A 13,213-nucleotide genomic window follows, 5' to 3' on the forward strand; every position below is an offset into this window, starting at 1 on the left:
GCTCACAGTGGCTCTGACGATGTATAATGTGTCGGAGGAGAACTCCCATTGCCCTCTGGGATATTTCCCCTGCGGTAACCTGAGCACCTGCCTGCCTCAGCTCCTGCACTGTAACGGTGTGGACGACTGCGGGAACCAGGCGGACGAGGAAAACTGCGGTCAGTCTGAAGCTCTTTATCCTGTTTATTCCTCTGTCTGATTGTGTTTTAATGGGTTTGTCTTATGGATGGTCAAAATATGGAAATTTTATAATAATATCGATATATTTTCATACGAGAAACATATGAGAGAAGGTATAGAAGAGGAGCTGCTTAGTAAACTATACTGGCTGCTAGGGCTGCACAATATATCGTTTAAGCATCGTCTTCACAATGTGTGCATGCGCAATAGTGACATCGACGGACGTGCAATTAAATTAAACACGTCATGTTGCAATGTTTTGATTCATGACATAAGAAGTAGATACACAGCGCTGTCTATGTGTCTGTGTGAGGGAGAGGCTGCTGCTGCCTGAGAAGTGGGAGGGGGAGCATGAGGGGTGGGGAGGAGTAAACACAAGGTAGCCGCATTTCCTCCATCCACATGGTTGGGCACGTGCTTGTTAACACAGGTGTCGAAAGCTGTGCACCTCAGTTTTGCACAGATATTTCCAGTTACAGCCAAATTTAGGCTTTTAATCCAAGAAAAATGCTCTTATTTACCTTTTAAAAAGCCATTTAAATGCCTAATTAGGGGCTGATAACTGTTGTTTTGCTGATTTCCTCCGGGTTTGAGAGGCAATGACTCAGCTCTTGATCGGTCCAGACGCGAGATAGTGCGCTGGTGAAGTCATGAGCCCTGCATTGTTTAATATCACAATATATATTGTCGAAAAAAGAAAATTTGCAATGTAAAATGTTTCCAATATCGTGCAACCCCACTAGCTAGTGAACTATTGAGAAGTATTTAATTTCGACAGGGTTTATTTTAGGTGGCAGAGATTTGTGGTGCAGAAAACTCACAGACCAATCACATGCTTGTAAATATCACCAAAGATGCTCCTCAGCCAATCAGATCTGTGCAGATTTAAGTGTGGCGCACACACAATAGAGGTACGGAGCTCATTCAGATGGCGAGCTCTAAACACACAAACAGTGATGGAACCAACATGTCTCATATATTCTGAGAGCATAGCACTAATAAACAGCTCAGTGTGAAACGCCACCAACTGAACACTAATCTCACTAATCTCACCAATCAGATCCTTCATACGTGTACGAGAATAGACCTGACAGCATTTCATCCAAGATTTATAGAAAATAAAAACTGCACTTTTTATATACGTATTTAAGCACTTTAGATACACTTTTTCCAAAGGCACACTGTAATTTTTTGTGTTTTTTTTTTTAGTTTTTAGGACACTTAAAGCAAAAAAAAGCAAAAAAAAACATTCAGTCGTTGATTAATTAAAAAATGCTAGAACTAATAGGCTACTAATATACAGGATTTGGCACTGAATGATAAAAGTGCCTGTATAAAATATGGAACAGCTTTGCCTCAGAAGTGTCTTTTTGTTATTACCTTAAGGGGTGAAAAAAAATCAAGACATATATCCTATATATACATATGTATATATAGCATATTCTGCCAAATCTGTGCCATTTCTGTGTCCAGGAACTTACATGTATAAATGTGCACACAAAATAACTTTAAAATACTTTTTATTACTTAGCATAGTGTCTTGTACATTGGCCTAATTGCAAAAGCAAGATATGTAATTAAAAACAATAATAAAAAACTACTTAGAACCCTGAAAAAACAGCATTTGTTATCTGTCCCCACTCTCTAACGATAAACTTTAACATGAAATATAATTTTTATTAAATTAAATTTAATGTTAAAAGCCTTTAGAGATTGTTGTGTGCAACAACGTTGCATCGTTGTGTGATCTGTGCTATAATATTTTTTTCATAATAAATCCATAATATTTAAGTTAAAATACACATTTTAAAATACACATTACAACATCTAAAACATCTGGAACATTCTACAAGTCACATCTACAACAGGAAGTGACATCAGTTGGAGAACAACATTAAGTTCCCTCATTTGTTTTTCTGTATATTTGATCTTATTGTAGCTATGACTGAGGAGGTCAATCACAACACTCACCCCTGTTACCTACATTAATTCTTCAATCTTATTTGTTTATTTTTAAAATACAAAATTTGGGAAAATCAATAGAATGTGCTCAGTCTCCTAATGCTATTAGTATAGCCACCATTAAGCTATTTTTCATGTTTTTTCATTCCTGTTACTTTCATTTCTGTTACTAACAATATAAGAAGACAAGAATAATTTCTAGTAACAGGAGTGAGTTCTAGTAACAGGAAGGAGTGCCATTAGCAGGAGTGTTTTTTTTTTTGTCATAAATATCAATTATTTGAACATAGAGTCAAACATTTCTTTAAAATAAAGACTTTCTTGAGAGAAAATCAAAGGAATTAGTGGACTTGCTTTTAAACACGCTTTTTAAATGTCACATAAGTTTTGTAACCATCTTCAGATTGGAAACCATGTCAAATATTAAGTAAAGCTGCCTGAGTTTTGACAGTACATGTTTTGAATAGTTAAATATGTGTGTTATTAGTTTCAGAGTTGAACAAAGATAAAAAATTATAAGTTTAATTTGGAAGAGTTACAACAAGCAAATGGCATTTTGGCACTATTCGTTGTAATGGCCCATATTATATATAGCTACAGAATATTGAGATATCATTTTTTCTCCGTATCACCCTGCCCTACATTGTCTCTGTATTGTCTTTTTGTCCTTTGATTTCTCTCTCTTTCTCTTCTCCACTGAGTTCAGTTCATTTTCTAATTCTCTTTTCTCTCTGGCTGTCGCTCGGTCTCTGCTGGTTATCATCTGTAGCTGAAGATTCCTTCATGAGAGCATTATTGACTGATGAAAAGACTAATGCTGGTCATTTCGATTGAGTAATCTCTCTCCTGTTGCTTCTCTGCTGGATTTGAGTTGGGGAAGGGACTCCTGTACTCTGAAAAAACAATAAACTAGACTTCAGAGGTGGCAAATTCCAAGTCCAAAATCCAAAAAGTAAAACTAAAGTGTTTTTGTCTTAAAGGTAAAGGAAAAGTAATAAAAAAGATCACAGGCTGAAAACTCTGATGAACTTATCCTGTGCAACAGAGGGAACTCTTGGTCTTCCTTTTCTGAAGCGGTCCTGATGAGAGCCAGTTTCATCATAACGTTTTAATGGTCTTTGCGACTGCAGTTGTGGATGCTTTTACAGTTCAAAGAAAAGTTTTTGGACTAACTGATCTTTAGTATTGTTATCTTTACTTAGTTTAGTAATATTGCCTCTTATAATATGGATTAGAACATTTCTCAAATAGAGCTAATCACTGTATACAAACTCTACCTCTTTACACCTTTACAAACTGATGCTCTCAAACACATTAAGAGGCAAGAAATTCAAGTAATTAACTCTTGACAAGTTCAGCACAGTTATTAACTGAAAGTCATTTAAGACATTCTTTTAAAGCTGGCTGAGAAAATTCAGCCAAGATGTGCAAAACTTAGTGTTAGTGTAACACATTTTTTTCTTCATAGTTTGGATGGCTTTTACTTTTTGACTTTTTTACTATTAACCCTTTCAGATCCTGTGTCAATTACAATGGACATCATAAAGTAAAGTTTATTTTTTCATTTTGCTCCATCAAAATGAAACTTTTGTGCATTGGGCTTCTTGTATGTGTACTACATTTCTGTTTTGTGCTCTTTACTCCTATTTTTTATGCTGTCAGTCTCCACAAAGCTCTTATCCATCATTTCCTGATGTGTATTTCCTCCTGCTTTCTATGAACTGAATGGACTTGCTCTGGCTGTCAGTCTGTGCTGGTTGTTAGAGGTTACTTTTGGACTTCTTTTTTTTATTGCAGTGTTCAGTTACACAATAAGCTCCTACTGCTAACATGTCTTCAGCGACAGAGACTGAGGCTTATTATCCTGCCATTCAGAATCCCACAATATGTCTACATTAGCTGAAGCTCCAGCAACACCATCTCTAACTCAATTCAGCTGACTCAAAATCTACTGTAGTAGTGCTATTCTAATCATACATTTACCTCAGGTATGCTGTTCCAGGCACACATTTATCTACATAACTAGCTACCTGAGCAGTTCTATAGTTACTTTACCCTCCTTTTATGTTACTGGTCAAATTGACCCGTTTTGAAGTTTGAAGATAAACAAAAAAAAAAGTAGTTAAAAGTATTTTTTTTCAGTATGAAACTTTTTCTGCTTGCCTTAATAAGTGTAATCAACATATAATATGAAACTGGTTCATCTCACATATTTGCAACCACCCCCTGCAAAAACTAAACTAAAAAAAAAAACGCAATTTTATGTTTCAATGTTATGTAAAACTATTGTTTTATATGTTGGTCCTTTAAAAGTTAAAAGTAGTGAAACATTAAAAAAGGGTGAACATGTATTTTTTTAATGAAAAAGTGAAAAAGAGTGAATTATCCTAATTAAATAATTATCTGTTAGATATAAGGAACACTATTGCACTAAATATTAATTTTATTGATAATAATTAGCAATGGAATTAGTAATGACATATTTACACTGCTTGTTAGAATTTTTTTCATATATCTTTTTTGATAATTAAACATGTGACGGGTCAGTATGAACCAGGAACACCACTGCTGATTCTGACAAATGAACATAACAGGAGGGTTAAGAAGTGCAATTTTTGTCATAAATTTACCACAGCAGTGCTACTCAACTCGCATATAGCTTGCTGAGCAACCTCAGCTTACATTACTATCCTAGTGCTGTACAGCTCAACTCTTTTAGCTAAAATATACAGTAGCCAGCTTATGAAGAGACGTTAAAATAATACAGAGCGTTATAAGTGATATTAAATGCTATATTTCATTTAATTAATGCAAGTGAAGTGTAAACATAACCTTAAACCTGGTATTTGTGCATTATATCCTGCCATTAGCTCAAGCTCCAGCAACACATCCCCGGCATATCTCACTAATACACTGACATTTAAAACAACACTTAATAATGACGCCGGCCATATTTCATAAGATAATGTTATGAAATTATATCTGGAGCTTCCAAACACATCCTTAATCCCTCAATGTTCCAGCCTCCAGACGTCTATTCCTCACACTGTAACTTAATAATAATAATGCAGTCATTTTGCATTGTTTATGGATATCACGCCTCGGGAGGTGAACAGACAAAGAAGCTCAGGAAGCCAAACTCTGAATTCAGGGCTTATTATTCAGTTATTAATCTTAATCCTTATTATCCTCTAACGACTGATGGGGTTTTCACAGACACAAACTATGAAAGTAATGCACTATTTGGACAAAAGTACTGGGAGATTTGCTCATTCCAAGTTTCTTACTATATCAAGGGTATTAAGTAGCAATAGTTCATCCTACTATTATTGGAATAACTGTATCTACTGTCCGAACTAGATTTTTGAGTATTGGCCAGTGGTGGCTCAGGGGTAAGAACACTGGATTATTGAAGAATAGCTTGTGGATTCAACACTAAGGTTCACTTAGCTGCCATTGTTGGGAGATTCGATTTGTGTTAAACACAGATGGTGAATGTGGTTGTCTGCTGTTAGTTGTTTGCTGTGAGGATTTAAATGCATTCAATAACAGCCTTAATGGGGCCAGGAAGTTGTATGATTTGGTGTGTTTGGTATGTCACGTTTGGCATGCTATGCCCCTATCACTAGCATTGGAAGCCTGTTGGAAGCATCAGCTAAATGCGCTGTATTTTGGAATGCTAGGGTGAATAGAAGTGGGCCATTCGACAAAAGTTTGTACTTGTTATCATGTTTCACTACCAGTGTTGGGAGTAACGGCGTTGAAATTTGAACGTAACGAGTAATCTAACTAATAACTTTGACTGTTACTATAACGCCGTTATCATTTCCGACACCCCGTTACTGCACGTTACTTTAGCCGCTCAATAAACTTTTTTTTAACTTCGCGCATACAGACAAAGGTGCAAGTGGGTGTGTGTACGTTGAGTCACAATGGAGGGGAGGTTGAGATTACCGCAATGATTGTCTAAGGCAGTGGTTCCCAACCTATGGGTCGCGACCCAACCTATGGGTCGCCAAAGATCCACGATGGGTCGCGAAGCCCTCTTGATTTTAAGGGGTTTAATTTTAATACTATATATAGTCTAGGGTAAGCAAAATTCGCCGCGCTGCGCTGCGCTCTCTCTGTCTCTCTCTCTCTCTCTCTCTGGCGCGCGCGCGGGCGCTCTCTCCGGCAGCGCAGAGCTGAATTCAGCGCGAGGCTGAATATAATAATATAATAATATAAGAATATAAAACTCAGTTTAGTTAAATAAATGAAAATGAGTGAGGGCCTGTAAAGTTAATCAATTATTGTCCAATATTTGGACAGGTTGAGGTTTTGGTGAGCTGTTTTACTGATTTGAAACTGAAACTGAAACTGATATTATTCTTTTTTTTTGTTTGTTTGTTTTTATTTTATATAAATAATTTTTTATTCATTTTAAATAGTTGTATTATTTTATTGATCTAATTATTTTTTTCTTCATAAGATAAAAATTCTTTATGTTTTATGTATCAATTTTTCCTTTTTTACGTGTTTATTTTATTCATCTATAGTAAATGTCAGTTTTTATTTGTCATTTCTAACCCCCCCCACCCCAACCCAATTATACACTTACATCTTTTACATTTGGGGGGGGGGGGGGGATATGTTGGGTCACCAAAGCTTACAATGGTAAAAATATGGGTCCCTGAAGAAAAAGGTTGGGAACCACTGGTCTAAGGTATAGTAAGATTACGTCTTCAGCCAATCAGAGAAAAGAGGTGGGTGAGTGTTTAGAGTGCATTCATAGTGGCAGGTGTTTACAGCACATAGCGAGAGATGGCGAGTGAGGAGGACTCCAGTGGCAAAACAGCCTTTTCTAGCTGGAAATACCGACACTATTTCAAACTCACTGAGGTCAAAGGTAAAAATGTGCACGTCGAGTGAACGAAAAATTGTCATGGACAAAGCTTTATGCAGGTACTTGTCTTTGCTGTCGAGCACTCTATTCGTCTGGCCTATGAAACATGCTCTAAGAAGGTGGGGGGTGGGGGTTACTGGGGCGAGTAACACAAAAGTAATGCAATAGTTACTTTTACTGGTAACTAGTTACTTTTACAGTGGAGTAACTCAGTTAGTTACTTTTTTGGAGAAGTAACTAACTATAACGAATTACTTTTTTAAAGTAACGTGCCCAACACTGTTCACTACACCCCAAGTCCATTTTACACCAGATTTCTCCTTTAAAGCAACTCAATATATTTATAATTTAGAAGGGGTGTCTAATTTTTGTACATCTAGTGTATTTTAGGATTTTTTTGTTTGAGAGCAAAGAAGCAAATGCTGGTGACTGTCCTTATGCTCCGGCCCCTCGTTCCCCGCCCATGGATTAAAAGAACCCACAATGCACCTGAATATATTTTTTAGTAATGACATGCTGACTATAAATACCCGCCACACTTCAGGCGAGTTGAGTAGAGCAGCATGGTGCCACAGTGTGAGAGCAAACTGGAGAGTCGCTCAGATCTTTCAGAACTTCAAGAGTGCTGCGTTCCTGCAGACCCAACAGCATTCCAGCAATTACAGAGACGACACTGTGAGGAAGCATCCGGCTGAGGAACACTGAAGAACGCAGTTTTCTGTATTCAACAGGATCAACAATTTGTGCTCAGTGTTAAATATGGATACACCTGGTTCACCTGGTTCGAATCCCGGTCATGCAGCTTGCCATCAGCTGCCAGAGCCCTGAGAGAGCACAATTGGCCTTGCCTTCTCTGGGTGGGTAGATGGTGCTCCTTCCCCTTCATCACTCCTAGGGTGATGTCAATCAGCACAAGGCCTCTGTGAGCTGATGTATCGGAACCAAGTCTCTGCGCTTTCTTCCAATCGCTCTGTGATGCTACTCAGCACTGTTGCATCAGCAACAGTTCAAAAAGAGGTGGTGGCTGAATTCACATGTATTGGAGGAGACATGTGCTAGTCTTCACCGCTTGTGTTGTGGGATCACTAGTGATGCAGGATATAAATCTGAGTAGCAGCTGAATGGGTGAGACAATTGGCTTAGCTAAATTGAGATAAAGTAGGAATTAAAATATATAAAAAAACTTTCACACTGAGGATTAATTTTTTGGATAAAAAAAATGATGCTTTTAACCATCAGTTTAGGGATGTCCCTGATCTGATCATGTGATCAGAAATCGGATCCGACCACGTACTTTTCGGATGTTTGAGACCAAAATAGAGATTTTAGTGTGGACCAGTTTTGCTTCATCTGGGCTAGTAGGGCATGCCATCAATGATTAAACTATTAGTTTTGAATTATACTTGCAATCTCTGAAGGGAAAAGTGGAAAATTTGGGTTTTGTGAGCTTAAATTTTAAGAGAATGTGGGATCATGCAACAAGACAACTACCCAAGCTAACAGCACACAATATTACTAATATTACTATTCCACTGAAGAATAGTAAAGAATAATGAATTAAATGGTGTGGAATGGTGTGGAACAAATCAAAGTGCTGGTCTTAATCCAATAGAAATTTTGTGAAATGTGAAATGTTGGGAGGTAAACTCACCAACATAACAGAGCTGAAGCGGTTTTGTTTGAGGGAATGGGCTAAATTCTCCCAAAGTGATGTGCAGGACTACTTATTAATTAACGCAAATGTTTAGCTTAACCAGATACTGAAAGTTTGAAAGGTTCACATGGCTGGGTTGGACAATGAAACTGAAACACCTGTCATTTTAGTGTGGGAGGTTTCATGGCTAAATTGGAGCAGCCTGGTGGCCAATCTTCATTAATTGCACATTGCACCAGTAAGAGCAGAGTGTGAAGGTTCAATTAGCAGGGTAAGAGCAGCACAGTTTTGATCAAAATATTGCAATGCACACAACATTATGTGTGACATACCAGAGTTCAAAAGGGGACAAATTGTTGGTGCACATCTTGCTGGCTCATCTGTGACCAAGACAGCAAGTCTTTGTGATGTATCAAGAACCACGGTATCCAGGGCAATGTCAGCGTACCACCAAGAAGGACGAACCACATCCAACAGGATTAACTGTGGATGCTGTAAAAGGAAGCTGTCTGAAAGGGATGTTCAGGTGCTAACCCGGAGCGTATCCAAAAAACATGAAATGACATGCTCAAATCACGGCAGAATTCGATGGGCACCTCAACTCTCCTGTTTCCACCAGAACTGTCCGTTAAATTATTTGCTCTAAATGTATGTAATATGTTTTATTTGGTTGTCTTTTACATTTAGGACTTGATTAAGTTTTAGATCAAACTTGTGCAGAAATTCAGAAATATAACAGTATAGTATATATACTATGTAATGTCCCATATCAGCTTGCCAAACGTCTCCGCAAAACCTCTTTCTCGTTACACAGATGATTAGCCCCCGTGTCAGCAGCCAAGTGCGAAAGGTCAGCGTGGGGGGAAATGTCAACGCCTACATAATCGCAGGACGTTTATCAGTGAGAGCGGGACGAGTAAGAACAGGGAAAGAGCGACGCAGTGGACGTTAATGGCATTCCAAATCCCTTTAGATTCACCCTCCCTCTGCTTATCAGCTTTTACGCTTCACGGTCAACACTATCACGTTTCCTCACAGCACCTGAAAGGTCACTTTGGAGTCTGAGAGGAATCTGCGGTGTGATTTTTGGAGCCGATTGAAGGACGAGTGCAGTTCCTCTGAAAGTCTTCTGCCAAAAAATATAGTCTATAAAAGATGGAGTGCCCTAAACAGTAAAGCTCTATTCAGACAGGATTACATTTACAAGAGGAGCTGGTGTGATTCTGACTTTCACAGGAGCTGTGATATTATTTCTGCCTGGATCCCCCATGTCTCTGTTTTTGCCTCTCGTCCTCTAAGAAAATATCAGGTTAAACTACCTGCTGTTTTTCCCTGGACTCAGTGGGGACTTCTAATTTTAGTCTCATCCAGATACACATTTTTGTGTTTTTCCAGGCAGCTTTTGCCCTTGAAAAAATGTTGAGGTAATGGATCTGAGATTGGGCCAACAGTAACCATTATATCACAATACTGTGATTCTTCAATTCTCTGTATATCAAAAGCAGTGTTGGGCACATTATTTTGAAAAAGTAATTAGTAATAGTTACTACTTAATTCTCCAAAAAAGTAACTGAGTAACTAACTGAGTTACTCCACTACAAAAGTAATTCGTTACCAGTAAAAGTAACTATTGCGTTACTTTTGTGTTACTTGCCCCAGTAACCCCCAACTCCCCACCTTCTCAGAGCGTGTTTTATAAGCCTGATGAATACCTTAGCCAATCATTGCTTAAGCAGTTATCTCATACTCCTCTCCCTTGTGACTCACACACACAACGCGCACACACCCACACTCTTGCGCCTTTGTCTGTATGCGCAAAGTAAAAAAAAAAAGATGAATTGAGCGGCTAAAGTAACGTGCAGTAATGGGGTGTCGGAAATGTAACGGCAATATAGTTACAGTCAGAGTAATTAGTTACATCACTCGTTACTGAAAAAAGTAACGCAGTTTATTTCAACGCTGTTACTCCCATCACTAATCACAAGAAAAATATCTATGATTCTTCACAGCATCTGTGTTACTGAAAAAAATAAAATACTCCTAAATAAGCAAATACCAGGAATTATGGATTTATTGGTGACCTTTTCACACAATTTCTATACAACTTTGCTGAGCTGTTTTAAGTTGTTTTTGTTGCTTCAGACGAGTGGATGGTTTATATTTTCCTGAGTTTCAAGAGCTCCGGTGAGTAAGAAGGAGCAGACCGCATGGTTTTCAATATGGTGAATCTCACTGACTATAAAGTAAATAATAAGAGTGAATATTATGCTGTTTTCTGATAAAAACCAATCGGAGTATGTTGTTGGGATTTTGTATTTTGTACATTTAATGTTGAGCTATGACTCAGTTCATATAGAGTTAATTGAGTTAGTTTATCGTAATATCGTGTTGTGTGATGAAAAGTGCATATATATATTCTCTGATTTTGTGATAGTTGGGAAACGTGGAGAGCACAGATATATTTTAATATTGATGTATCGTACTGCTGTTATGTACTGCAGATCCTGGAAGGCTTCTCTACGTACACAACGAACTTAAGCTGATCAGCTACCACCTAGGAACCTTTTGATTGCGAACAATTCATCTTAACATTGGATACAGATAAGAACACGAACACAATAATACTACCCGAGTAGTTGTGGGCCCACATTTTCATTTAAGACTCTTTATATATATATATTTTTTAGAGAGCTCTCAATTTTTATTTTGACCGGCCAAATTATATATTTGTTTGTAATAAATCTACACCTTTTCACTACAGACTTAGTGCTGGCTTTGCTCACTGTCTCCATCCTTACGAACCTAGATGGTATTTAAGCTGTTATTTAATTTCAGTGCTTTTGACTTTGAGTAACCGTTACAGTTACTAATTAGGTTGTAAATGCCTTAAAAATCATTAATAATTAAGCAATAGAACACGAGAGGGAGTGTGTTATCACAAATAACATCACGGCTGTAGCGGCTCAGTGGTTTAATACCTGGTGCTAATTGAGATGTTGAAATAATTTTTTTATTGGGCGCCAGTTATTAAATTAATTTAATTAGATTAATTAATTAATTAATTAATTAATCAAATTAATTAATAACACAAGACATCTCAGGGTGTGGTTTCTACAGGTGACAGAAATTTTCATAACCAAGTTATCCAGAAAAACACACTGAAATGACAGGTTTTGTAAAATAAAAGTATTTATTAAATCACACAGATATGAGTAAATAATTCATTAAAAAGTCATAAATGTAGCCATTAGCTATCAAATCATAGTGTAGAATGATAAATGAGAAATAAAAGAACAAACACGTTATAATGCTGATATGAAAGGAATAAAGATTAATATAACTATTAAGTGAGTATTTCTAAATAAGGGTCTAAGGCATTTTAAGTCTACGAAACCAATTCTTATTTCCAACCAAGCCACTCAAAATGAGTCATCTATACTAAAGACGCTCTATTAAAGACCCGACCCAGACCATGACCAACAGAACACCATCTGCCGAAAGATTAAACCCAGCTCTGCCTTACTCTGAGTTGTTGAAGTGGGCCTTGGTGACGTCCGCCTGGGTTGGTCGTCTGATGCTTCACCCCGAAAAAGGATCACGTGAGCCTGTCTGCAGGGTGTTTGACTTCCTGTGTCAGCACGGAGCCCCATTAGAACCCACAGGGTAAATCCCCACTCTCAGCTGGCTTGCTGGTGGCCTCCGGACCGCAGGTTTCTGGGTTGGATCTGGCGGATCTCCTTTTCAGCTGTACTTTAGCTAAACTTAGATGGAATAATGCTTGGCTTCGTAGATTGTAAAATAACCTTAGATATTTTAACTAGGATAGCTAATATTAATATACTTGAAGATTAAATGCACTAGTCTAAGAAAACTAACTTAAGATGACTAAACTAACAGTCTATCCTTTCTCCATCTCTGGGCTCCCTAACCTCTCTCCTCTAACTGTTTTCCTCAACTCATCTTCTCCAACTCCTCCGAACTGAACTCCCTAAACTCTACTGGCAACTCTAAACTGGAAACTGAACTGTGTCTGCCCAGTTTAACTATTAGTCTCTGTGGCCTGTTTGGCCCCTGAGCTATGATTGGCCCTGTGGCCCAAATGTCTGTGTTTTGATTGGTCTAGGAGCAATTTCAAACTTTGGTGGGGATTCACAAAGGGCCATAAACCCCCCCCCTCACATGGTCAGCATGCATCAGCTAGTGGTCTATTTTTCTAATAGACCCAACCAAAAGAAAACTCAACTAAACAGTGGATCAAAATACATTTTTCAGCATATCAGTTTGTGATGATAAATTCAGGAAACACAATCTTACAATTGAATCACAATAAATGTAATATATATATATTTTGCCCACAAACAGTTTTGTAATACTCAAGATAATCTTAGGAATACAATGATGGATGGTACTCTGTCAGAAAGAGATCAAGAGTCATGTTATTATTTAAACCCAATTAAATCACTTAAAAGATAATACATGATTAAACCACTGATAACCAAATAAAGCTATATTATCAAATGCTAATTAAACCT

At 37.6% G+C, this 13,213-nt stretch overlaps 1 protein-coding gene across 1 annotated transcript in view; it reads left to right on the forward strand.

Moving 5' to 3' along the window:
- The window catches only part of rxfp1 (relaxin family peptide receptor 1), a 152,376-nt gene that overhangs the window by 21,648 nt on the left and 117,515 nt on the right, over positions 1-13,213 (forward strand). The window contains exon 2 of the mRNA XM_022684392.2: positions 9-158. Within this exon, the coding sequence (XP_022540113.2) occupies positions 9-158 (150 nt within the window). The remainder of the gene's footprint in view (positions 1-8; positions 159-13,213) is intronic.

This window comes from Astyanax mexicanus, chromosome 10 (assembly GCF_023375975.1).
Source record: "Astyanax mexicanus isolate ESR-SI-001 chromosome 10, AstMex3_surface, whole genome shotgun sequence".
NCBI lineage: Eukaryota > Metazoa > Chordata > Actinopteri > Characiformes > Acestrorhamphidae > Astyanax > Astyanax mexicanus.